Source organism: Calypte anna, chromosome 3 (genome assembly GCF_003957555.1).
Source record: "Calypte anna isolate BGI_N300 chromosome 3, bCalAnn1_v1.p, whole genome shotgun sequence".
In the NCBI taxonomy this organism is placed as follows: Eukaryota; Metazoa; Chordata; class Aves; order Apodiformes; family Trochilidae; genus Calypte; species Calypte anna.
In genome coordinates this window covers 26279940-26307887 of record NC_044246.1, presented here as the reverse complement: position 1 = coordinate 26307887, position 27948 = coordinate 26279940, and the positions used below count along the sequence as shown (strand labels likewise).

The 27948-nt window shown below is 35.9% G+C and overlaps 1 protein-coding gene across 5 annotated transcripts in view; it reads right to left on the bottom strand.

The window, feature by feature from the left end:
• Positions 1 to 337: 337 nt before the first annotated feature.
• MARK1 (microtubule affinity regulating kinase 1) overlaps positions 338 to 27948 on the bottom strand; it is a 58231-nt gene continuing 30620 nt past the window's right edge. The window contains exons 4-18 of one of the 5 annotated variants that reach the window (XM_030447670.1): positions 26432 to 26480; positions 25241 to 25306; positions 24160 to 24230; positions 23316 to 23372; positions 20013 to 20249; positions 19806 to 19925; positions 15784 to 15883; positions 15069 to 15181; positions 13701 to 13854; positions 12364 to 12557; positions 9700 to 9800; positions 8537 to 8698; positions 7479 to 7733; positions 4483 to 4527; positions 338 to 2442 (exon numbers count right to left, since the gene is read on the bottom strand). In XM_030447670.1, the coding sequence (XP_030303530.1) occupies positions 2088 to 2442; positions 4483 to 4527; positions 7479 to 7733; positions 8537 to 8698; positions 9700 to 9800; positions 12364 to 12557; positions 13701 to 13854; positions 15069 to 15181; positions 15784 to 15883; positions 19806 to 19925; positions 20013 to 20249; positions 23316 to 23372; positions 24160 to 24230; positions 25241 to 25306; positions 26432 to 26480 (2079 nt within the window). In that variant the 3' untranslated portion in view covers positions 338 to 2087. Of the gene's footprint in view, positions 2443 to 4482; positions 4528 to 7478; positions 7734 to 8536; positions 8699 to 9699; positions 9801 to 12363; positions 12558 to 13700; positions 13855 to 15068; positions 15182 to 15783; positions 15884 to 19805; positions 19926 to 20012; positions 20250 to 23315; positions 23373 to 24159; positions 24231 to 25240; positions 25307 to 25873; positions 25901 to 26431; positions 26481 to 27948 lie in introns of those variants that run through there. The other 4 variants (XM_030447671.1, XM_030447674.1, XM_030447672.1 and 1 more) reach the window with 4 other exon arrangements.

Below are 27948 nucleotides of genomic sequence, written 5' to 3'. Positions count from 1 at the left end.
GTTCATTAAATAATCTTGAGTTAACATCACTGTTATCTTCCAGTGGTGTATTTTCAAGGCTAACTGTACATTCATTGACATCTAGGGGTTAAATTGAGCAGACACACACCCCTCCCCCCCCCCGAGGCTGAGTTTTGCTGAATTTCTGGGAAAGTTCCTGGACATCCATTTCTAAGAAATGGTAAACCACTGGTACTTTCTGGACTGCACAGGAGTATAGAACCAATGCAATGCTAATCCCAAATTCACAGTATGTAGCAGATGAAGTCTATACACCTGTTTTGCTACCTGCAGTAATTACTGTGGTTTTATAAAGGGCAAACAACAAGTATTTTAGTATGAGAACTGTTCAAGTAAGTTTTAATAGAGTGCACCAGTGAATCAAGATGACTTGCATCAGATTTTGTTTCAGTGAACATCAGATAAAAAAAAAAAAAAAAAAGAAAAAGGGAAAAGGGGCTACAGTTCTTTCTTTCCAAACACCACCCTTTTTCTAAGGCAACAATACACGTCCATTTCCAAACATAACTTTTACATAGGAAAGCTACATCACAGTACAGCATGTAAAGTCCATCTCAGTCAAGAAGCCATCAGAGAATGGCACATTTACTACACTTACAGCCTTCTAACTTAGGGTTACAGAGTTTACCACAGCTTTTTTTTTAATTTTTATTTTATAAAGTGACAATTTCTTAATGAACTTTCTATTCTTCACAAGAGTGTGCAGATGGGGCCCATATGTTGATATAACAGTAATTACGACATTAAATAACATTGCACAACCAACCTCTATGGTTAATTCAGTACAAAATAACAAGTATTAAAATGTACCAGTACTAGTGGTTTTACATAGTTTATAATCATTAATTATGAAGGAAAAAAAATGTGTGCTGTTTTTTTTTTTTTTTTTCTGGTAGGCAAGTGCCTAATTACAAAGCTGCACATTACAGGTATAATGATGTGGAATAAATACAAGAAATCTGGTAAAATATTAAACACAAACAGGTTACATGGGAACAAACTGTACAACCACAAAAGCATAAATCAACAATTTGTCATTATAAACAATTTATGTTTAGCTGTAAAATATTATGTGGAATCGCATGTACTCTCTGGGGGCACATGTTCCAACAGCCAAGCTAATTCCTGAGGTGGTATTATTAACTTACACAATTGGTCAACACTTCAGATTATCTTGTGCTATTAAACAGTCCCAATATTAATATATTTCCATAAAATGGAATTTATAGTATTCTGAAAGGCAGCAAACAAGTGATACTTTCTACTATGATATTCAAATGAAATGATTATGGTTCTCCATTTTGGTGCTACATTGCTACATGGGCCACGGGAGTAAGCACTGTAATCTGCAGACAGGACATCACGCCTGGTTTCTGTTCCCCCACAGCTCTAAACTGACCCAAGGCAAAACAAAGTTTTTAAACTGTAAGTGCCAACACTGTAAACATGTATTTTTTTTTCCCAACTAAACACTGTCCAATAACAAGGATAAGAGCCAAAGATAAGCAGGAACAGTCTCATGTAGAAGAAAAGCCAATTACTCATCGACCTTTCATTCAAATAATGAACAATCTTTAAATAGTTAAAAATGGTCATGCTACAGTTGTGAAAACTATTTTTGTGCATTGGACTCAGGACACAAGTTGTTTAAAAAACGCATAATAGAGGTAAGACTTATAAAACCCACCAAAAATGTAAATGATAGGGGAGGACTTTTCCAACTCAAAGCATCAAATAGACATTTCTGTGCAGAAATCTAGACAACTATACAAGATCTGAATTAAGCAGTCATCTTTTTTATTATACAACTCTATGAACATAAAATGAACAGAATGCTCTATATACTTACCTGTACATGTGAACATAACTTCTTTAGCTACAGTTATTTAATATAGGTCATACTGAATTTAACTTTACAATTCTGAATAACTATGTATAACCTTATTGCAATAAGGGCAATTTCTACATGGGGAGTTTCACAGGCCAATCACATTAGGCGTAACCAGTACATTCAAAGAGTAGATCATGTATGAATCTTCCCTGATCCCAAAAAAATTATGTTCTCTTTACAGCTTAAGCTCATTTGCTATCTTGGATGCAATGTTCTTAAATGCGATAGAAGTCCCAGATATTCTCTTGAAACGAACTCCATTGAGTGACAATCGTGGCAGTTTGCAGACTTCCATCTCCCACTGAACAAGGCTATCTTGTCGTGCATCACCATGAACACAGAAGAGCAAAAACCTCTCTTTTTGTTCATAATCACAGTTATTAGCATCTAACACTTTCCGAATCTCTCTCATCATATCATTTGGGTCCATGGAACTAGTGGTCTTCATACTCCACGTGAACCGCAAGGAGCGTGGCTTCGAATCTTTGCTGTCCTCCTTCTCTCTGTCTTTTGGTTCTCCAGAAACGCTCCTGGAAGAAGTGACATAGAGGACAGTCAAAAATAAAAGCAACATAGCCAAGAGACAGAAGAGAAACACAATGCTAGAACAAGGGTTTCTAAACTGCGACTGTCACACGCAAGCTAATTCAAAGAGTTAGATGGGTACTGTTGGAACAGTTGTGCACCATCTCTTACACTCATGTGCACTGTGGTGGCACACAAGCAAAGCAAGTTTGGAAACCTCTGCTCTAAAACGTTCCAGTGACAACATGTGCAATGGTAACTGCAGCAGACACACGTTACTCCATACTGCTCCAAAGAAAGTGGAATCTATGTAAAAGCATGACTGAAGTTCTGCCGATTTCATGATCTGGAGCATGCCATACACCAACAAAACTGAAGTTGAGGGACACAGTCCTGAAGCATAAACCATACAGTAAAGGCAGCAGCAGAAGAAACCCTACCCTGTGATTCCCAAGTCTTCAGTTAATTCTCTCCCCTTTTTTCTGCGTTTCCCCTTTTTGCATTTATTATGTATTTTTGACCTCTCTCTGTATAAAAAGACCTTATTAAGATGCTTTAACTGATGAAGCAGAATTTTGTACTGTAATTTGGTTGTAAACAGCTTGTTTATGAACCAGTTGGGTACACAGCCAACAGGTTTTTCACAAAATAGTGACATGTAGACACAGAAGTATTTTAGTTGATAGAGTGACTTGGATAAAATTCCAAGGGAGTAACTTCCAATGAGTATTCTTACTCTGACACTTCCTTACTGAATACATTATTTACTTCATCGTAGAAAGCATTTTGAGAAACAGCACTAATTATTTCAAAATAATTCCACAGCCAACTGTTTCTGTTCTAGTCCCAGGTACTTAAGATGCCTGATGGCTCTCCATCTGCCACTGAGGAAAGGTGCTGTTCTCATTTTGATGGTCCATGTAAACTGTAACTATTCAGAGAGGAGTCAAAACAAGCTTTTTAGTTTAACTTCCAGTGTGATCCCCAAAGAACCACATTGCAGAGCATGGCAGAGAGAAGATATGAAACGACTTTTAGCCCAAAACAGACACTGTAGGATGACAAAAAGTAGAGGAAGCTAGAGAGTAAAAGCAAGAGCTGAAAGCAACTCCACACTTCATTTCATTCCAACATTTGATTAATTGCTTAATCTATTTTCTCCTTCCATGTCAAGAATTGCACAGCTAACAGACTTTGAATTGAAAAGTGCTAATGTAGATAAAATGCATTGTGTATTATACAATGGAACCTATTATGAAACTGCCTTTTTTTTTTTTTAGCAAAGCTTTTCTGTTTCAAAAACTAAGTCAATACTTTCTGTAAACGACCAGTTTAGAATGCAAACTACAATGCCTGTTCATTAGAGAGCATAAAAATAAAAAGTATTGCACTGTGCTAAGCACATCAAAAAATGCAGAACCAAACGCTGAAACATGGCAAAAGAGCAGATATGCTGGCAAATGAGCATATGAAGGAATGCTTTATTATTAATGAAGCATCTATAGATTTGTGTACAGTGGTTGCCATACAAATTCAATCAAAGGGTCACCACCCTTTCTGTCCAAATGTCACTTATTTCTCAGTGCAAAGTGACATTCATTTCTCAGGAACTACAAGGTGTTTACTTCTGGCAAACAGCAGCTTTAGTAATGGAACATAGTATGTAAATAAAGTAAAAATTTAATATATACATATATACACGCAGACACACACAAAGCATACCAATTTTCCACTGAAACCAAAAGTAAACATCATTAATACTTATAACCCAAAACATGATTTTAAGTGCCTAAATGGTTGGTTAACTCCTACAGGGGGGCTTTATTATTCAATGGAATGTGCTTAAATAAAGTTTATATTAAATACTTTGCAAGAAAGCAAAGAAGAGGGAAAGGACCTCACCAAAACCCCCTCCCCCCCAGATAAAAACCATCTTTGAATTGCAGTTTACTTCAGTGCTATTCTGATTTACACCCTGCTTAAAGAAATCACTAAAACCTTGATGCGAAAGACCTAGGAGCGAAGTATTAATAGTGGCTCCTCACCTTGAGGTGTCAGTTCTGCCACTGGCTTCGCCTTCACTTGGATCCCTCAAAACAAAGTTAAGGTTGAGATTCAATGATAAAAGTGAAAAATAAAAGTTAAGAAAACCTACATCTAGAACAATGTTATATAACTACTGGAAAAAAAAAAAAAAAGAAAAAAAAATCAGTATAATAATGTCAAGCCTAATACTGTTTAAGAGTATTTTTTCACAGCTATAACTTTAATTTTCCTTTATGATACCTTAACTTCTTTCAGCTCTGACATGTACTTTTTTAATGTCTGGGTTTGTTTTTGGTTTTTTTTAACTGATGGCAAAATAAACACATTGTTCTCTACCTGCTGCAGACAGAGCAATGGCCACATATAATTCCAGCAAGCACAGAGGAGCAATTGATCAAGGTGGCCCAGGGTGGCCTCTGTTCTGCACCATTCTGGGCCAAGCCTTAAGACCTCAGTCCTAAAAGCACTTAGGTACAAGTTTATGCTTAAGCACACTTAAAAAATTAAAAATAAGAGGTGCCTAAGTTTGTAAAACTAAACATTTGGAGCCAGGTTCAGAAATGGTTACTTTAGCGTCTGCTTAACTTTAAGCAAATCAGCTGTTACATTGACTTCTGTAAGATTACCAGTGTGTTTCAGGTTAAGCATATCTTTTTAAAATCTTCTTGAATTAGAGCTATACTTTACCAAGGAACCATTTTGTATTATACCTTTTTAGTCTGAAGCAACTTGAAAAAATAGCCATCAATTTTACAAAGCCGCCTAGGTATGTTCCTAGTGCTGCTGTACAAACATTTTAGCACCCAATTTTAAGTATCTAATTAATTTAACACTTTCAAAACACAAATACTTTACTAACTAACATCAGAAAAGTAACATTTGAAATAAACCATTGGAACAAAACACTGCAATATCTTATTAGCATTCACATTATACATTTTTTCATATACTTACCAAAAAAGGCATTTACCTCTGTCAAAATAAAGTCAAAAAAGTCCTTCATGACACCTTCTAATAAAAGTATGCTTTAAACCATTATTTCCTGAACAGTACAAAAATTATAAAGCATGCAGTTATATGATCCAACTAAAAGAACAGCATCCTCAAACTCTATCCATGTAATCAGTCTCAAACCAAAGTTTAAATAAAAAAAAACCATAACACCAACAAAAAAACCCACCACCACCAGAAAAAAAAACCCAACAACCCTACAAAGCCTTCAAGTACAGGAAAACATATTTTTAACAGTATAAAACATAACTGGAAGTTGTATAAAAATGTTCTGTAGTAAAGATCATTTTTAAATACATCAATTTACAATATGTGAATTCTAAATATAGTTTAAAATATAATTTTAATACTCTAGTTTAACATAATGAAAATATTACATCTTTGATCTGACTCTGCAAAAAAATTCAGGATACCATTCCTTGCAAATAGCAATGAGCCATGAGACAGAAAAACTAGCCTGTGCTCTTTAATTTGATTAGTTACTTCACAGAAAACACTGTTCTTCCCACTGAGAAATCTACACTGACAACAGAATTGACTGACTTTGCTGGAACTTTTTTTCTATTTAAAAACTCGAGAACACTCTCTCCCTCCAATTATATATGAGTTTGAGATAACAGTAAAGGAGGATCATAATCATGTATCTTCAGGTTTCTGAAAAAAAGATCATTCAAATACTTTTTTTTTTTGTCATGTTAGGAGGTATTGCTTATAAACAGACACATCAGCTCACCAAGTTAGATGAATTTTATGAGGAACATAACTGCATTTCCAGCTCTCTCTTTTTTCCCTTGTAATATCACCTTACATGATTTACGTTTTGCTTACAAATTTTCAACTGCTAGCTCAATGTAGCTTTGAATTTATCCTTCTTTTACACACAAGAGATGGAATTTAAAACATAAAAGAATATTTCTGCAAATCAAATTGAGGTTTTTAAGGTACAGTTGTTGTAAAACTGACAATAGTGCATTAAATACCCATCCATTATTAGGCTTAGGAATTGTAAGTAAAACACTGTTAGAAAAAGGTAAACTGAAATGAAGTCCTCTTTTGGGAAAGTTATTGTGATTACTAAATCAACAGTAACTATTGTATTTCAAAATTTTTCCCAGTACCTGTAGTGAAATGAAGCAACCAGGTGACATTAATTGCCAGGGAGTGGGCATGAGCTTGTGTCAAGCCCACCTGTGCCTGATTAGGGTGGGCCCCCACTGCGCATGAGCAGGACCAGGGGGCCAATAAAAGGTAAGCTCATGCCCACTACCTGGCAATTAATGGCACCTGGTTGCCTCATTTCACTACACAGTACCTCTCCTCACAGCACTACTACTGTTAGCATCGTCCCAGGAATGTATGACAGTCTGGGATGTCTGCATTTTCTAATTCCAGAATCCTGAAGTTACATTTGAAGAAGCTGATAACGCTACACTAGAGGCTGTGTGATACTGAAATATAAGTACTGCCAGACATCCAGACTTCTGCCCACTTCTAAGCTTCTCATTTATTCACAGATTTTGCAGGTCCATGAAATAATCTGTAAATACCAATTCCCTCTATGCACAGCCATAAAATAATTCTAATATTTAGAATTTAGGCCTTTCATCTGTTAAAAAGTAAGATACTGTTAATGTTAAATAATGATTTTTCAATCATTTTTAAGTTACTGCTTTCAGTATTTCCGTTTAACTTAACTGTAGCATCTTTGTATTTTAGATGTAAAGCATGAATAAAAAAACCCCTTTGAGTAGCATCTCTTGCTCTTTTAAGATAAAGAATCAGAATAGTTGATCAAACAATGTTTACAACATATACAGAGAAGTAAAACAAGGCAGGTTCTGGAAGGCAACACAAAACAAGCAGCATTCTAACTAAGTTTACGTTAGCTTTAGACTTCAACTGGAAATTCTCAGTGACTTTGCAATTATGGCCCTAGTTAGAGGCTGAATTGTTTTGTTTTCCCCCTAAAAACCGAGGTACTAACCTGCGAACAAACTTGGAAGTTATCTTGCTTATTATACCAGTTGATGTCCCTCTTCTAGCATGTGCAAAAGCACCGGTTTCATGGGATGGTGAGGCAGGTGGTCCATTGTAAGTGGCATTACGCCGCTCCCTTAGCTGCTCACCATGGAAAGTGCTTCGACTTGAACTCCCCCGAGGAAAGCGGGTGCGGTCTGGAGTGGTAGTGCTAATACTATGAGCAGACGGGGAAGCAGCAGGCACTCTTTGAGTTGCACTGCTAGGAAAACAGAAGCATAAATAAAGAGAAAGACTGGGCTAGAAACCCTCCTACATAGCAACCATTTCTCAAAGACAGGAAAAAAACCCAAAACAAAGCAAAAAAACCACAACCCGCTCTTCTTTTTTTTTTTTAAACTCAATCTGCTACAGATTTGCTTTTATGATCCATACTTAGAAACAATCAAGTGATATTGTCAGAGTAAAATCAAGTTATCTCAAGTATTAGGAGCAGTTTAAAAAAGCATACATAGATAAGAGCACAAAGGAAAAAAAAAAGGTAGAAAAGCCTTTCCAGCACTATCTGGAAGTGTTCCCAGTCTTCTTCCACAAAATCTGTTCATCAAAACCTTTAACATACAAGCACTCCAAAAAGTTGACAGACATTTCTTGAGAAGTAATCATCTAGCACAAAGAAACATGTAAAGTTATTTGGGCAGTTAATAGTAAGAGAAACTAAATAAAGTAAGAGGAACTATACTACAGTGTTTTTAAAAGGAAATGAGCCTAGCAATTTATAAAACCAAAAGGTTGATATTTCAGTGTTTCATTTGAATTTATTGTTTTCTGAAAGCTTCCAGAGGGAGGCAGTCAAGGAGCTTCGTTGACTGTAGGCAAACGTGATGAACAAAAGCAGGCTTAAATCATATGCAATGCCCACCCTACTTCAGTAAGCTACTGGTTGGAAACAGAACACAACATGACAATTTCTAATGCACTGCAAACATACTGAACTATTTCATGAACTGAATAGCAACGTTTTTACAGTGCACAGCATCAAAGAAATAATAATCAATTGATTACCTTGGTCGGTAAGCTTCAGTACCATCTTTGATGGTTGGCAGTGTAACTTTTATGGGATGACCAGAAGCAGACATGGACTTCTGATGTCGAGGTCGTGTTGATACAGAAGAAGCTACTGCAGAGCCTGCAGAAGATGTGCTACTCGCAGACATTTCTGTTAGGCTTTGACCGTGGCAGCAAGGTGGGAGGGACAGACAAAGAGAAAAGAAAAAAAGGCAAAGTAACCACTAATTTTTTCTTTTAGAACAATGCAAGTGCTAGGTAAATAACCAGGAGACTGACCAGCCTGCCTTAGTCAGCTAAAGTAAAGAACACAGAATTCTGAGAAACTTAGGTTAATCCATAAATCAAAACATCATATACAAAATCAGGTATTTTCATCCCTCCCAAGATTAGAAGTTTACACACGCATTATTCAAAGTAATGAAAAAAGACTATGAAGAGCACATGGAAGCAGTAAAAATCTGAAAAAGGAAATTTGCAAAGGACTTCAAAAGTTTGATTTAAATAGACCTCCTTTTTGTGAAGTGAATCTGCTTATTTTCAGTTAAAACTAAAAATCATTAAAAACACCTAAAACTTGTAACATTTAGAACCAGTGTCACATCATCACTTCGAAGCTGCTGTTTCTAAAGGACCAAGTTTTACTTCTCCCCTGGACTATCCGAGCCACTGCTAGGCTGAGCCAACCCTTTTAAAATAGTTTCTTCTACCAATACTTTCATTTCTGATTTATGTAGGTGCCACTGAAGGGATGGAACTAGTAGCAAAACCATTGTTTTATTAATTTTTAAAACAAAGGCAAACTACAGCTTTGCCTCTGGAAGCATAATGAAATTGTATTCATGATGTATTAGCAAAAACAGATCCAAAGCTAAATAATACCTGTACCAAAAAGGTAAAGATTTTGGATGAATAATCCAATGATAAGATGTTCATCTACTTCAAGTCAAAATTCAACTGCAACACAATGTATTATAGGAAATGAAAATATACAGCTCAAAAGAAAATTCTTCATTTTTCAGAATTTGCTTAAAGAGCTGTGCATATTCATTACACTGATGAAAATACATCATTATGCTTCATAATGGGATTAACTGCAAACCAGCTTCTAATATGCCTCAGTTCTTGTACTTAAGTTAGTAAGAAAAGTTAAAGCATACCTGTTATCCTTCCCATTCTGAATTGCAGAATAGCGATCTGAAGAACGTTCACAAACATAAGTGTTCCTCCTTGTCATTCCACTACCAGAAAATACATTATTCTAGAAGGAAATTGAAACTAAAATTAACATTAAATAATTTCTTCTACTATACATTACGTTCTACAAAAATTTAAGCATTGGAAGCAAATAATAAAGTTTCAGGCATTTATGTATATTCTTTATGTCTTCAAATGTATTAGGATAATCTGTTGACACAAGTAATTTATATCAGATATATTTTCTCCACTTGCTCATTCACCATCTCATTACTGTACCATGGAGAGTACTCTAAAAGAAAATGGAGTGAAATTTAATTTTACTGACATTTGCATTGCTCAGCATTATTATCCCATTCCCATATACTGCCATTATGCTAACACATTACTGAATTATTTGTTTCTGGTACCAAAGAAACTAATTGGAATCCCAGAGAACGCATCTGTCTGGCTAGGAACAGGTTCCTTCTGCAGGTTAAATTGCCCACTAGACCTCCAGCCTTAAGTCTGCTAGGCCCTACTACAGGTTTTCAAGAAAAAATTAAGATTATTCAACTGCTTCAGTCAACCCAGAAATGATGATGCAGATAACATGGCAAATGGGCCGTGTAATAACAAGCACTGATGGACTTGGTTACTAGTTTCAGTATGCACACACTTCATAAACTACCAACATTCTTCTCCTCCTACCCCAGCCACGCAAAGATTAGCTGCTGAAGAATTACTTTTAGTACAGGACATACTGCTTTGTTTTTAACACAGTACAACAGAATGAATTTGGGGTGAGAGACAATTGCTAAGTGCTAGCATTACAGACTGATGTGTGCTGGCAGAGATTTCTAATACACTAAACTTGGGTACAGTAGGACATAATGAGCTTGGCAGGAGTCAGTGTGTTTAGGTCTCCCTCATCAAAAACTTTCTGGCATTAGTATAATGCCATAGACTACTGAATAAGTGCTTCAAACCAAATTCCTAAGAAAGATTAGCAACTGCAGTAACTTTTTTTGAAATTAAACTCTTGTTAGACCGATAGGACTGAAGGTAATAAAAATGCTTTTAAGAAATCAGGCTTTCCCTAAGATCATGCTACCCTCAAAGTTACACAAAAGTATTTAAAAATTACTCGCATTAAATTAGATATGTTCATTTTAAATGACCAAGATTTAAAAAAACAAATTCACTTTTCTGTGTAAGCTGCTCAACCTGAACTGCTGTCATAGTATCAGAGACAACTGATTCCTTCATGCTGACCATCACAAAGCTTTCCCACAAGGTCCCCCAAAATAGTAAAACAGCTAAAAATGTACAAATACTGAAGATGCCATTAGCAGGCAGATCAATTCTCATTCTTCATAGTAAAGACATTCTATTTTATTAGTTGTCACAAAACAGAGAAATGCTTCTGAAATGTCAGCTTGCACCACACATGACTAATTAGCCTCGGGGCAACACAGTTTTAGTAAGAAGACTCAAAAGTTTCTGCATGCAATCCATGCAGCCGTGATTTCAAAGGTGTTGTGGAAGGAAAAAATATTTGAAAAAAAAAAAACACCCCACCAAACAAACATTTAAAGCATTTGTTGACACAGCCTGCAGAACATTAAGAGTTAAATGAACTTGAGCATTGTTTTGTTTAAAGAGAATTCTAGGAGAAACACATATCATCTTCCCCAAATATCCAAGATGGGAGCCAACACAGAATCCCAAGGGACAATGGGAATTCCTGCTGCCCATCTACTGTACTAAAAGACTGCCAAAATTTTAAATTTAATACAGTATGTCTCTTAAACAGCAAAAAGTATTCTGAATCTTAAATTATGACTGAGCTTTTTTTTTTTCTTTTTTCTTCAAATGAACTCTTGTTCCAAAGCAGCTGCTTAAGCACTCTGCAGTAACTTTTCACTGTGTATCTTAGATACCAACACTACTGCAAATGAGATGCTTCCATATTAGGAGACACAGACTTTCCTTTTTGGAATAAAGATGTCTAAGGTGGTAATATGATAGCAATTTACAAAACTACAAATTACATCATCTCAGAATAACTAGCAAATTAAGAATTTCTTAATACAAGAACCAGGCTATAACTCATTAACATCAACAGGCGCATAGATCATGGAGTAAGTGGGTTGTTCCTCCTCCTCCTCTCACCCCATTTCTTGAAGTCCAAAATGAAATGCTTTTAGAAAGCTAAATAGATAAATTTACAGAGAAAATGTTCATGAGGGATATTAGACAGATTATTCAGGTGAAATGTCTGATTCAGGAAGTCGCTTGACTTCCTTGTAGAGGATTAGAACCAGAAAAAGAGCACTACACATGGGCTCTGTTCTTACATTCTTTCCCTAAATTACTATTATTTGACTTGACAGACCTTCAGTTTGCCCAAATGCAAGAATTCTTGTGCTTACTCTTTTACTAGTGTTAGAAAAAATAAACCTGGGGGAGGAAGGGAAATGCTTATTTTAGTAAACATGAACTGTAGCTTAGTTCTGTCTGCCAGTGAAAGTTACCAGAAATAGACCTAGTGGCTAGACCATTAATTCTGTAGTAAAAACTTATGCTGCAGCTTTAGTTTAAAGAGGAAAAAATAAATAGAACAAGCCAAAAGTGCACACACTTACACTGGGAGCTGTAGTTGACTTCTTTCTTTCTGGACCCACAAGTGGACTTGCAGCCATCTCCCCTTTGGATCCCACTGTAGTGCTGCTATGTTTGCGTGAGACATCTTTGTCCCAGTCTTCTTTCTGTTCACTTTCCACACTATTTGCCTGAGCCCTTTTTGTGTATGACACAGCAGGAGGAATTGAAGGACCAACTGCCAAATAAAAATAGTATTAATAAATACCACATTTTTCTTGACCAAAATAGTCTAAATATAATTCTCCAAGTCAAAAAAAAAAAAAAAAAAAAAGCATTGGAACAACCATGACTGCAAACTTGGCACAAACACCAACCTATTAAACTGATCAGTGACAGCCTATACTCTTTTTACCCACTCTATCTTCATTACCAATTTCCAGTTCAGAACTAGTTTCCATTTTCTATCAATATGTAAAACCTAAAAGAATATTTTAATTCTCATTTTAAACCTGTGCAATTTGTGCAATGCTACGAAAAAAGGAATTAGAGGATACTTCTCAAATTATTTTTTTCAGTTCTTTTTGCCACATACCTTGTGAAAGATATCACTATGAAAGACCTTTTTCCCTGAAAACCCTAGAACTACTTCATTTAAAAGCATATTTATACTTGGAAAAATTAAAGTTCTTTCCCCCTCATCATTCTTTAAAATGCTTTGGGGCAAATCCTCCATCAGTATATGTTCTTGATATGAAATTACATCAGCTGATGATCTTCACAATATTGGTTACTTTTTTGGAAAAAACAACACCACCCTAACAGAGGGAAAACAGTACCGAAAAAAATTTAGAAAGAACAATGTAAATTAGGTAGAAAAAAGGGCCAAACATTTTAGAAACATACCTAGTAGCTTTATAGTGCTCTTCGAAGAAAAAAAAAATAAAACCACCTTTTCATGTTTTAAATATGCACTCCTTCTTGATGTAACTACTTTCACTTAAAAATGTTTACTGAATACTTAGTAAAATTATTGTATTTGGGAAGGAAATGCTTTGGCCCCAACTTCAGATATACTGATAAGCACAATAGTTAGCAGGCTTCACGTTTATTCATACCAATATTTTACCACTACTTCCTAAACAGGAAACATCCTCGAGCTCCTATTTAGTGAGTCAACCAAGTAACCAGTCCAAAAAATTAATTTTGTAAATTACATTGACCCAGATTTACCACAGAGGCATTTATACAAAAGAAAAGCATCACAGCAGAGCATGAGGAGATACACAACAAATGCAGAGAGTGGTGGACTGGCCAGGTTCACAAAACACTGCACATTCAGGCTTAAATTGTGCATGGAATGTTGGAATGTCACCCCCACCGTGATCGCTGAAGCGCCGTTGCTTCTGATTTGTTGATATGCTCCGTTGGACCTTCAGGTGAGCAGGAGACTGCACAGAACTGTTGTTAAGGTCGCTGCTAGGACGAGACCTTTGACCCAAGTTGCTGCTGGACAAGGACTCTCCTCCTTCAAACTACAAGGAAAAGAGTTTTCCAAAACATAAACAGAATTAAACATAACCGGCACTTTTATGGCATAATAAAATGAAGAGTTCCAACAAAGGGCACTTGGTAAATTGAAAATTGTATCCAGAATCTAATTTGCTTCAAGATAAATTTTATCACTTCATCTGTGTTTAATGTGCTTTAAAATATAAAAGAAGTCTTGACAGGAACAAAAACTGTGCTATTTTAAAACTTAGGCCAAAGAATGGCTCCCTCTACTCCACCCCACCCCTTTTTTTAAAAAATGCATTGGATTGAGTTAGAAGGGCTAAAAAAGCAAGTACTACTGTTTCAAGGCTTCTTTATGGCCTTCAGCACATTTTTATAAGGTAACTCAGCCACTGGTTTATTGATACCCAAGAAACGTAAGTTTAAAGTAGAGCAGGGGAAACGCCCAAGAGCATCTTCCAAGCCGTTTGAGTCAAAATAATTTTAGACAGATTCCCTCTATGCTCTGCCATCACAAGGGAATTCTGGTTGAGAGATGCTGTGGGAAAATGCACTCAAGGATGCCCATATCAGATCTACAGTATCTTGGAAATGAGGCAAGGCTGATGAAGCAGCAGGAAATATTTCCTTCAAAAACAATGTCTTGGTTAGTTATGGCTTTATTTCTTGAAAATCCCTGAGGTCCGAAAAGATCTACAGATCCCTCTAGTTCCAAGAAAGTCAAAAGACTTTCTACTGCAAATTTATTAATGACTATGAAGCAATTACTTATTGGTTAATAATATATACTATAATATAGCATACAAAGGAAAGGATGAATACGTTTCTGAGAAGTAAAGGATGTTACATCTTAGTAGTTAGAAGAATGATTGCTCTCATCAAATTAACTATTTCAGATTTTAACTATAAACACATGACAGGAAGAAGACTAGCACTTAAAAGTCATGCCACTTCAGATTAACAGCTAGCTTTTAAAGAAAGCAATTCAACATATTTATAAGCAAATGTGAAAATACATATTTATAAGCAAATGTGACCATACAGTATTCAATCTATTTCTTCATATAGGAACTAATAAGATAAACAAGAAGATATGCAAATGGAAAGACATTAATATGTAATCAATTACATGAAGATGTTAAAAATAGTTCATTAAAAACCACTGACAACCAGAATATTCAACCCACCCAGATATAAAGGCCAAAATAGTGTATGTAAATTAGGGAGCACTTACTTCAGGTGGTTTTCTACCTAGAAGCAGATAAGTAGCCATGACTTCATCATACTTCTGGTTTACTAAAGATTCATGGATTTCTTCTCTTGAAAAGCCCATTGTGACCATAATATCTAAAAGTAAAAAGAGATAGATACATTAGCAGAGTAAGTGCTTGGGTTTATTGATAACTTAAGAACAACAAAAAGAGAATAAACTCTAATAATTTATCAGGTTACTAGGATTCAACCCGAACAGCAGCATCTTGCTGTGCAAAACTAGAAAAGCTACAGCTTCCTTGTTTCATAGTTATTTTGTTCTTGGAAACTCTCAACTAAGTTGTTCAATGTAACTCAATATTATTCAACATCAAATGTTGTTTGACAAACAAATAAAATACTGGCAAACAGTTACTGTGAATGGCCACAGGGCCAACACAATGGTGTCTCTGACCGTAGCGGATAAAAATTCTTGCCCTGATAACAAAATCTGTTTCCTTCTGCCTGTTGAATTATGTTATCTTATTTCTCTTCTTCTGTGCTTCTAGATTCATGTCAGCTCAGTGAAGTCACAACACTAGTTGTATGGAGAGCTCTGTAATTATATTTCTCATTTAAATAGAAAGAAAATATTTCCCATGTATTTTTCATGTATGATGAGAACTTAAAAAAGAGTTTAGTTTGATTTACAAGGTAAAATTGCCTATATATATGCAATATCCTTGTAAAAGCCTTACCTATTCTCTTGGTGTCATTAAAATCTGGTTCAGGCTCAGTGTATGGCTTTAGTTCTTCTTCTTCATGGCCAACATTCATCCACCGGTCCTTCATAATTTGCTAAGAAAAGAAATGAGCTTTAGGTCAACTTGCCATTTACTATATCCGATTAAATCTGTGATAGCTGGTCTAGAGAATAATAAATTAAAATTCCTAATAATCTGAATACTGCTCTTTCCCCTCAACACCTTACTGTTTCTTTTATCTTTCATTTGTTTTTATTAGTTCATTCTCCCTAATTATTTACACTTTACAGTACAAAAGCCCTCCCTCCCAAGAAAAACTACTCAGAGAAAAAACCTGCACTGCCAACATGCAAAAATCATGCATTTTGTACCCTTCACTTGCACCATCTCTTAATTTCATCTTGCAGAGTGCCTGACTTGGTTAGGTCCCTAGAAGTTACTACAATACCAACTCTATCACAATAAATAACTCCTTCAAATAGTAACAGAGGAAGTGTTTAGAATCTCGGGAATATTTCAGGAGTGTGCCGATGCTTCCGGCAGTAATTTGTTTCCAGATCATTATGCCAAGTGGTCATTTCTTCCTATGGATCTCACTGCAGTTGACCTAAATATGTTCACAGTTTGGCTAGAGGGCACAAAGTCTCTTAACTCTCTCTATGCCATGCAGATACTTAGAATTTCTCCTGCATTCTTAGAAAAATTTCCTTTTGCTGTGATCTGGATCTTTCATAAATCTGCAAGACTGAATAAATCAGCTGAAATCCCTAACCACCACTACCATTTCTCCTTAGGAACATTTCTTTTTTTTTTTTTAAACAGCTAAAAATATTTTCCCTCCTACAGAAACAGGAACATGTGCCTTGTAAGGGACAGATGCTAATACTGCTCACAACATTGACAGAAGAGTGAAACAAGTGCCAGCAAGTCAAGTTTCCCACAGGCTTCAAATATGCCTCACAAACACTGAATTAAGTTCTCATAAAGGGCAAAAGATTCAATTTTACATTGCTATAACCAAATTCTTTATATGTAATTGCTGCCAATTTAGACTCAAATAACTGTATCCTTAAAGGAACAATACAGAACTTTGTACTTGGGCCAGAAACATTTTACGGACAATAAAACTTCAATTTGTGATCAAGAATCTGTCACTGAATTAAATTTTTTGCATTTGCGGGGGATAAAGGGGAAGGAATTGTGAACACTTAATGCTATATTGCATTTCTGGCACACAGAGCATGTGTCTATTTAACAACAGATTTTTATTATATATTTGTAGCCTTAACATGATAGATTCCCCAAAGAGTACTAAGCACTATCTGCAATTAAATACATTGTTAATCAAATCTAAAGTTTAAGCATCATGAGGTGTTTGGATTACAGAAAACACACTGCTCAAATCCCACCTCCCTTTCTTGATCCTTCTTGAATCATTAGGCAAACCCAACATTCCCACTCATTTTTTCATGTTTTTTTAGTAGGTGGATCTATAGGTTTCCATCTGTCAAATACAAACTTTTGCTAGCTTCTGTCTTTTAAAGATATCATCTTGTATGCATACTGAGTTATTGTACAACTCTTGACACAGGCTCTAACAATGAAGCATTCTGAAGTGACACAAATGATCCAATTCCAGGATGAATATTACATCTGTGCTCAGTTCAGCTGAGGTTCCAGTCAGCTGATTAAGCAGCAGCAGCCTTGGTCAGGGTATTTAAAGATCTGATCCAAACTGTATTTCATAGAGATCAACTCAAACTGAATTTCAACCAGCTAGATATTGTTGATGAGGTTTACCTAAATTTTCAGGAAAACTAGCTAATAAAAATGTGGCCAGGGGAAAAACCTGTCTGTCTTATCTCAAAATTATTTCCTTTAGTACTCTTTTAAAGTTATATCTCCCCTGTGAGAATTTCACCAAGTTTTGCTTTTCAAAGAACTGAAGACTGGCAGGAGAGAAGGAATCTGTTGAAATCCTGATAGTTAAGAGATCCACATTTTTTCTGACAATGCATTTTCTTATCTCTTCCTGCCCTTCCTGCAAATATTTACTGTTTTACAAAAACATTCTCCTGTTTCCAAAATGTTTTCTCTCTGCTGCAGTCATGAAAAAGTCTAGATGAACCATTTTAACAAAAACTTGTCAGAGGAAGAGTGTTAAGCCCAAGCCACATGGTGCTAAACCTGTGCCAGTCTTAGCTTTGATGCTGATGTCACTGACAAACATCCTGTTGGATGGTCTGGGAAAACCATGCATAGGAACTGAGCTGGTGTAAGGCTGGAACTGAGCAAATAATTAAAAACCAAAGCACAAACAAAAATCTCCCTATCTCAGATGATTCCATCTTTCCACCTCCAGAACTTTCTCATAAATAGATCCTTCCATTCTAAATTTGTATTTTTAGAAGTGCTCAGACAGAAGAAATAGTAATTTCTTTCCAACCATGTAAAATAGCTTTCTAATTCAACACATGTGATTTCAGGAACAGTCATTTTTTTAAAAAATGTGCACTCTCTCTCTCTCATATTAACATACTGATCTATTACCATCACCATTAGTGTTTTGGTGATGGAGCACACATAACATTTACTTGCTCTCTTCCCTACAATCTATCAACTACACCATTCCAGCAAGACTGCTATCCAAAACCTCTCTTCGGGGACATGAATGAGTTTTAGAAGAACTGAGTAACACTACAACAGCTAGAATGAAAGTGAAATTAGATCTGAGGAGAAACTGCTAAAACTCCAGAGGCAAGTTAAATAAAAGGAAAATCTCCTTTTCTAAAATTTAAGCACAACACTGGGGGGGGGGAGGGTGATCTTTCATCATCTTTGAGTGACTATGTTCTTATCACTATGTCTCTCTAGAAAGTAATACATACAACTAATGTATACCAGTAAAGTAGAAGCCATCACTCACTTTTCTCTTCAGCACAGATTTTATTCAAGTCAAAACTATTTATCACAAGTCACAACCCAGATTCAGCTTGAAATAAGTTGCATGAAGACAGAGCTCAGTAAATGCATGCTTCCTTGCACAGGTAGCATCCATGCCAGGAAGCATAAGTCATGCCACTACAAATAAAAAGCTGCTTAGATGGGATTTACTTTCTGGAACACCATCCACTGCTACACAAATATGCACAGAAAGATGAAACAAAGGTCACTGGTGATTAACTCATGGAAATACTATTTTAAAACAATTCTATCTAGCTTCTGCTCTAGTTTCATCTCTATGGTAAGTAGATGCTAGTTTAAAAAGTCTCTATTTGTTAAAGTAGTCAAAAAAACAGAACAGGGAAGCATTTAGAGTGATCTCTACACAAAATTTTTTTTAAATATCAGCTCCAGAGATATCCAGCAAGTATATGCCAATACAACAAACTTGAACAAAACAGATCCCTAAAAACACCAAACCTTTTGGACACCTTACAAATTACACACAGATATTATGTGCGTCCAATGAAGAGAAAACCCTATTTACTAACAAAAACAAAGCAAACCAAACACATAAAACCCCAAATCATATTTCAGTAGAAATCCTCAAAACCGATTTTAGCTGAGGGACACTGGAAATATTCTTAAATAAGTTAAATTTTTGTTTTCAGAAACAAGGCTACCAGAAAGGGGAAAAGAAATGACTGAACAGAAATAACTTATGGTGCTGACTGCTGCTGTTGTTCTGAAAAAATCCAAGCAGAAGATATTTACAATTTTGTTCTGCTTTCAGCACATTTTGAACTAGCTCCATTACCTGACTAAAACAAGTGGGAGCATCTTGCACTTCAGAATGCTCTTAAATGATAGTATTTAGTCAGCTGCAATTAATTTCCGATTTCAGGCTGCACTGTTTCTGGGACATTTTCTAAATCATCTTTTTTTATCATGACTTTTGGCCCTTAAAGCAGAAGAAAGTGTGTATACCGAAAAATTAAAAAGTCTTGAGTAATTATTGTGCTTATTCTCTCTTTACTCTGAAAACCCTTCTTTTCTAAGGTGAAATTACTTACTTCCAAGCTGCCTCGTTTTATTGGATTCAGCACTAGTAGCTTTTTAAGTAGATTTTCACAGTCCGTGGACATGTAGAATGGGATGCGGTACTTCCCCCTCAGTACTCGTTCCCTCAGTTCCTTTAAAATGAAGTTTTAAAAGATGAGTCTACTAATGACAAAGATTTAAAGAGGAGTAAGAGCCAAACTTTCATAAGGTAACTGTACCTTTAAATTCTGACCATCAAATGGCAATGATCCGCTTACTAGTGTATACAAAATCACCCCAAGGCTCCACACATCCACTTCAGGACCATCATATTTCTTTCCTTGGAAAAGTTCAGGAGCAGCATAAGGTGGGCTTCCACAAAACGTGTCCAGTTTATTACCAACTGTAAATTCATTACTAAAACCAAAGTCTGCAATTTTAATGTTCATGTCTGCATCAAGTAGAAGGTTTTCTGCCTAAAAGAAAAATAAAGGAGGAAAAGAGAAATTTGTGCATCAGAATAAGATCAATATAACACAGTGTATCATTTACCAGTAAATGCAAAAATGTGGAGTTTTTTCTCCCCCCACTGAAGTGGTTCACCATATTTATTGCATAACAAAAGAAACTAATCCCCCTGAATACAATAAAAAGACTGAAAATCAATTATGTTTACTCGGGAAAACATAACTGTTAAGAGCAGCTAAACGAGACTTCAAACTGAGCTAGTGAATCAACAATAAATATTTTATTCTTTGGAGCAAATAATGTGGTTCAACTCCACTCTGAAGTATCCAGACATCACAGTGTAGCAGTTTCAACCCTTGACAGGTTTGTGCCAGTGTCTGATATCAAGAACTGTAAATCTAATTCATGGCATCACCTACCATTTCGGTGGGGTAAAAGTTAGAAGGGACTTAGGACTTTAACAAGAGATCTCTTCTGTTTACAAGCTTCACTCCAAGGTACATGCGCTATCTTAGCACTCTGCACTAAGAAATTCTCTCCCCTTTTATCATTAGTGTTTGCTTCAGCATTAAAACACAGAAATGTTTACCACTCAATTATTACATTGTGCATGAAAAAATGCTTGGATTAGATGCCTGTGCAGCCATCATCACAGATGCAAGTATTCCAGTTACCTGGAGAGTCAGCAAACGGCGTCTTATACTTAGTATCACAGGCAGGTCACAAGATAACAAGAGTGAGTTTAGAGAAATACTAATACATTACTGGGAGTGGGGGGGAGGAAGTGCCTTTCTCAAAATGCAAGGATGCTGTACAGTGCAGGAATTCTTTTTGCACAGGACGAGTGATATTGGGCCAGAGCAGAGAATTCACCTAATTGACAAACATTAGTTTTATGGCAAACACAGGCAGCTCTCATTGAATGTTGTGCCCAGAACTGAGCTCAGAAAATAAGAAAATGTCTTAGTTTAAGATCAGAGAAACAGCAATCTATTTTGTTACTTGCTTTGATTAAATGTGTAAACATGGTGTTTTTTTGTTGTTGTTGTTGGTTTTATTTTTAGTAATTTCACTTACACTCAATGAACAGAAGACAATTAACTATCAGTGTATCAAGCCAATAGCTGCACAACAGAATTTAGCCTTTATTTGGAGTAAAATACAGCCCGTTTTTACAAACTATCCTGGAAAATATTTTACTTTCCCAATTCATGACCTGTAATCTCAGCTGGTTCCAGCTGATGTGCCTGCAGACAGATTCACAGAGATATTGTTCAGATTTGACAGCCTTCTACATTACTGCACAAAGACTTCATTTTCCTTGTGGTGAAAACACTGCTATCCATGCAGCTGCTCTGTGATTACAATAGTCCTCCTGGTTCAACACTACGCTGTATGGTACCCTGTACCCCATGCTTTTAGGTTCCTTACTTCAAACAGAAAACACCAAAAATCTTTTGTTTTCTTTGAGGAATACATTTTTCATTGGCTACACTGACTGGCTCCCAATCATACTTAACACTGAACATTTCAAATGAGTCCAGCATAACTACATCCAAGACAAGATGGAGAGAAAAATCAAACTAATTATTTTGGAGCCTTCCTGCCTGCTTTGCAAATAGGAAGGAGATCAGCAGCAGAGTATTTTTTACATATGGTAAGAGGGATCCCATACAAAGACTGCAAAGGAGCTACATAGTCCTGTGAGCTATGCAGTGAGCTGCATGTGTGCTAGGAACTAAGAAATGAATAAGAGGAGGAGGCTGTAACAGGCTCTGGGAGAAAGTACAAGATGAAGGATGCTAAGTAACTGCAGAGGTTAATGCCATAAGACTCAGTAATAGAGTGGGGCTGAGCACAAAGTGCCAGATAAACACAAGGAGAGGGATGACTCCCTACTTCCAGCCAAGTGTAGGGCTGAGAAGAATAAAATAAGCAGCTTGTCCAGACAAACCAATAGGTTCCTGGGTGCAGCCTCCTGCAAAGCTCAAAAACAGTGGCTGTAGTAAGCTCCAGGGAGTTTGATAAAACATTCCTGGGCTCCAAACAACCAAAGATGGGGAGGAATTATTTTTTTTAAAATAACAATTTCAGTGAGATCCAGCCCTTTCCTTCCTTGCATTCTGAGATTAGTGCCTGCCAGGCACCTTCATCATCAGATGACAATGGTCCTGGGGAAGGGAGGGACTTAACAAAAAGGATGCATTATCCAGCACCACATGCACATTCAGGAGCTGGCAGATGGACAGGTATTAGAGAACAGACTTGTAAGAAAAGGGGTTGACAGCATGCTGCAGCATATTATAAGAAAGTTAAGAGACACAAGACAATAGTGGGAAAAAAAGAAAACAAAAACCAACCCTTAGGAATTATTCAATCTCAGCTGTTCACATTTTTTTAGACACATTAGTAAAAAAGAACCAACAACAGCAATTTCTTTGTTAAAGGCATCAAAGCAAGAGCATAAGCCAACTTTCACTTTAAGGTGAAGATCTTGTGTTAAGTCCATGCTATCTAAACCTGGCGCAAAGACCATAGGTGTGTTTTACCTACAATTGCTGAACTCTTTCACATGGTCTGGTATGTTAATAAAGAGAGATTACTAGAAAGCACAAAAAAAAAAGTGACTAATTTCTATTTACCTTTGGTTTACTTTTCTGCCTGAATTAAACACTAGAGTACAAACCACAAGTTGAAAAAAACATCTATGAGTTACTAAAAGTTTGTTTTATGTATACTACAAAATAAAAATGTTTTAATCAATTGGTGCTGAGTGGTATCATTGAACTTCTGCACCTTTGGTGTGTAGATAGCTGCATGCCAGCAGGTACAATTCTTTGGAGAGCATGTAACTTTTTGAAAACCAAAAACTGGAACAAAAGTAACATATATTCTATTCTTGTCTCTCCAGTTCCAACAGGTAAGCTACATTATTCTTGTGCTTCAGAAAACTGAGAATAAAATACAAGTGATAGTTCCCTCATTGACATGTCTGAGACACACGGAGACAACGGCAAGAATAAAATCAAGTCTATACTGTCAAACAGCAAAATGAAAAAGAATTAACTGCCTACCTTAAGATCACGATGTACTATGCACTTTTGATGACAGTACTGCACAGCAGATACAATCTGAAACACCAAGATGATCAGTGAAATATTTTATATAATAAAAAAATAAAGCTTTCATTTTAGAAAACATTCATGTAAGTTTTCAGTAAAGCTCAAATACTAAGATGTCTCTAAAAGCAGATAATTTCTTATTTAAAAAGTTTAATACATACATAATAGAAAAAACATCCATTTAAAATGCAGATTGCACAATCACAATAAATATAAAAGAAAAAATATATATAATATTCATACACATCTTTCAAATATGTATAACAAAAACTAAGTCTGAACAGCAAGTTAAAATCTTTCTTTACATGCTAATTATATGCCTTAATACTGGAAATTACAAAATTTTACAGATTTTCATGAAATAATTACTAAAAATGGGATAAAAAGAGGGGTAAGATGAGAAATTTTTTAGTAAGACTATAAAAACCTGTTACAGAACACCCTTCATAGAGAACAATGTGACATGACACAGCAATGTCATTACATCAATATCTTAAGATAGAACATCTGTTAAATTAAAAAATATTCAGAAAAGGATTAAGACCTCAAGTAAGTCACAATAAAAAAATGTGGCCCCTAGGAACATCCACTAGAAAAGAATGTAAAACAGTCATACTATTTTTAGCTAGTATGTAGGAAGCAGATACTTTTCACTTCAGAGATTTTTTTCCACTTCAGCTTTAATAAACATTTATCACAACAATTAGTATTTTCTTAAATTAAAAGAAGTATGCTCACACACGTCTATCTGAAAGCACCATAAATAGAAACAAATGAGCCAATGTTAATTTCATACCTGCCTGAATTTTGCACGAGCCTCTTTCTCTTTCATTCTTCCATGTGCAACTAGGTAGTCAAACACTTCTCCTGGCCACAAAAATGACAAAACATCAGTCCTACTGCCCAGGTTTTAATTTTGACTGTCATGCACAATCAAATCATGCTTGAAAACAACATGTTCCCCCCCCCCCTTCTTGAAGGGGAAGGAAATAGATGCAGCCAGGAAAAATGCCTTTTTATTGTTTGCATTTGATTTAATTTTTCAGGCATGCAATAGTCAAGAAATATAAAAACTGTTCCCTTCATACAAAGGCTTCTTCAATTTTAAAATAAATTTACTCAAAAACCACTGAGAAACAAACAAAAAATAGACTTTAATAATGAAAAACTTTCATATTGATAGAAGACACACTGGGAAACAGGCAGCTTCTTATGTACCAGATTTGTTTTGCATATCTCTAGCAGCTTCACTTAACAGAATCTGTATTAAGTCTCTTTTTTCATTCTTGTTCTCTTTCTAAAAAAGCTGCTCAAATATCTTTCAGATCCTCATCTCTGCACTGTCTGACAGCAGCCTTCCTAGCTGGTTACTAGCCCTGTGCAAGATTCCCTTTCCACATTCAAACATTTCCCATTCAGATGCTAAGCAGCTTCTCAGACACCCCCTACCCCCCTCACCCTTTATGATTCCATAGTTCCTCCTTCCTGTGGGTTTTTTTTTTATTCCCACCCCTGGACCTGACTCTCAAGTGCTTTAGCACACATTTTCAAGATAAAATGAGGCACCAGTGCTTGCCTAAATATAGGCGATAAATACTGAGTCAAGCTTTTGCCAGAATTAGCAACAGATTTATCTCCTGACATTCCAGCAGAAACCTTGGAACTGGAACTTCCCTTAACCACAAACCTAATATGTTACTTTACAGAAAGCAGAGAAGGCAAGAAAGTCTGTGGTGGGAGGTCTGCTAGGACTGTTGTGAAGGCCAGATTGGAATAATCCATTAACCATAAAATCCTTAAATCGCTCCTAGGCATGCAACCAGCATGGCTTTCTGTATTTCAGTCTATCCTTAAAGCAGAATTAAGAATACACTTACCCCCACTGGCATATTCCATTACCAAATACAATGTCTTTTCTGTTTCAATAACTTCAAATAATTTTACTGCAAGAAAAATGAGTGAGAGAGAAATTGCAGCAGGGAGCAAAAGCACAGCACAAAAAAGCATTACTCATAAGGTGAGTATAATTTATGGAAGCAATAGCACTAAACCATATATAAACTTCCTCTCCTCTAGGTTAGCATTCTTTTGAGGGAGGAAAAAGCAAAATTAATTTCTAAATCACAGTTGATAATAAAGCATATTAATTCACAATTTTATCAAAGTTTATGCACACTGTATAAATGAGTTCATGCTGAAATTAGTCTTTAAATTGACAAATATATCTGTAAGATCATACAAATTTTCCTTGTCTCACTAGTAAACTGCTCCCAGTTAGAAATCTGACATTTGACCAACTAAAAACTGTGGATTCCATAACAGTTAAGTCTGAAAGATTTTCCTCAGATTATAATATTAACTAGTCATTTAAAACAAACACACTCCCCACCACCACCCCCGAGAAAATGAAAAAAACCAGCAGAAGCTCAGAATGCTGAAAAAGCAACAAACAATTCAAGGGATGAGAAGGGATTGCCTAGCATGTAAGAGCTTGTACACCTTGTCCATACCTTGTATGCTACAAGCCCTCTGGCCGATTCAGGACCATTAAGTGTCTCTGGAACAAGACTGTCCAGCCCTCCTCAGCCAGAAGAATTGTCATCACAAAGTAGGGCCCTGAAGCTGTGGGGTAGGTGAAAGAACTAAAGCAGAAAGGGAAAATTACATACTTTGTAATTCTAATTTTCTGGAAATATCAGTCGCTGGGAGTCTTTCCTAGACTAAGCTACTTTCACCTACAAAACTCATGCTTTTTGTTCTCAAGAGCAATTTCAGTGGACAGAGGGGAGGAGTTGGGGCCCTCAAGAGAAAAGAGCACTCAACATCTCCAATTTTGTGATCAGGCTTTCCTGGACAGAGCAGTTTATCTCCATAGAGCAAAGTTCTTGTTTCAAACAAAGGCAATAAAGGAGGTGAAACAATGAAGCATTTACAGAATGCTCATTGTCCTATTATCTAACCAAGTTGAATGAACAAAAGCATAGCAATAAAGTACAATCAAATAAAGCCAAAGAGTGAAATGTAAACAGTAAAACAATAAAAGGTTTGCAGAAATGTAGGGCTCCTACCAATATTGGGATGATTCAGTATCTTCATTATTCGTACTTCTCGAAACAACTGTCAAGGAAGCAAGACAATTTTCTTAATAGTGTGTTTATTACAGGGAAGTTATGCAAGATATGTGGTTTTCGATGGCAAAAAGAAGTGACATAAGCCACAAAAAATAGCATTAGCACAAAATACTGAACTTCAGAAAACAATCTTATACATTACATAACAATAATCGCTACCAAATGCACACCAAAAAAATTACTAATTTTTAAGCTTTATACAAACAGACACAGAAATTTTATAGCCCTCTGGAGTTTCACACTAACGAAAACCAAAAGATTATTCAGAATTCTCTCTGATTCAATTGCTTAGTGTCTGGCGAGCTCAGTTGATTACCCTGAAAAAATACATAGCTGTGGATGCAAATACAAGGTGTAGTACTACAGAAAGTCAAACACACAGATGTTGCAATAGAATTAGATACCAAATTCTCAGTCTTGCTGCTCCACAGAGGTGAAAAAGGTGGAGTTCACTTTTCTCACAGCTACTGAATTTTATACTAGGTTGCAAAAAGGGACGTCTTTTCTGTCCCCAGTAAGGCCTGAAAGTTTGATTTGATAGATCAGAATTTGCTCTATGACCCTAAGTTACATAACTCAAAACAACTGGACAAACTTACTTAAGACACAGTTGTTTACTTTTTTTTTTTTAAAAAAAAAAAAAAAAAAGCAGAAACAAGGGAAACAAGGGGTCTTCCATCTTAAATTTGTAGCATTCATGAGTTTATAAAATGAGAGGTGAAGTAAGACTCATATAGGGGCTCAAAGTGAAGAAGATAAATAAAGCAATCCAAAATTACTATTAATATCTGTTACTCTACACTTGAGGCTGCCAATACTGGTAATTTTGCACTGTTTTACCCCAAGTGAACAGCATATTCCCACTGTCACTGTGCTGAGTGCTCTTTAGTCCTGTATTGCAGCTAGACTGAAGTAGGATGCTGAAATGGACAAAGAAAATGTCCCTGGCTTCAGTGTAATGCTCAGCCATTCTGGAAACATCTTAGTGCTACAGTCCTCCTTACAGAGAGGGAAACTTGGCTCAGCACATAAGTGTAATGTTGCTGTTTTGCTCATCTGATGTCTCAGAGGATATCTTTCCATTTTCAAAATAAGTCTCATTTCTTCAGATGCTACCTTTGCAAAAGGGTATAATGATACCATCCAGAGACTGAACATCCCCTCAAAGAACTGCACTTCAGTTTGTATTTCATAATGGGTAAAGCCACAAGATAAATTAAAATTTTGCTTAGACAGAATTATTTTTTCACTTTGTGCAATTTAGTCATAACATTTTTTTAATTCTGCATATGTTCTACAAGTAAGACTATAGAGCAACATCTTGAAGTTCAGCTTTTGATCAAGTAATATTATTCTAGTTCTGTATTTACATTATTTATGCATTTCAAGCTAGTTAATACCTAATTGCTGTATAATTTCCTTTAAAACAATTTCATAAGAAAGAAAAGACTACT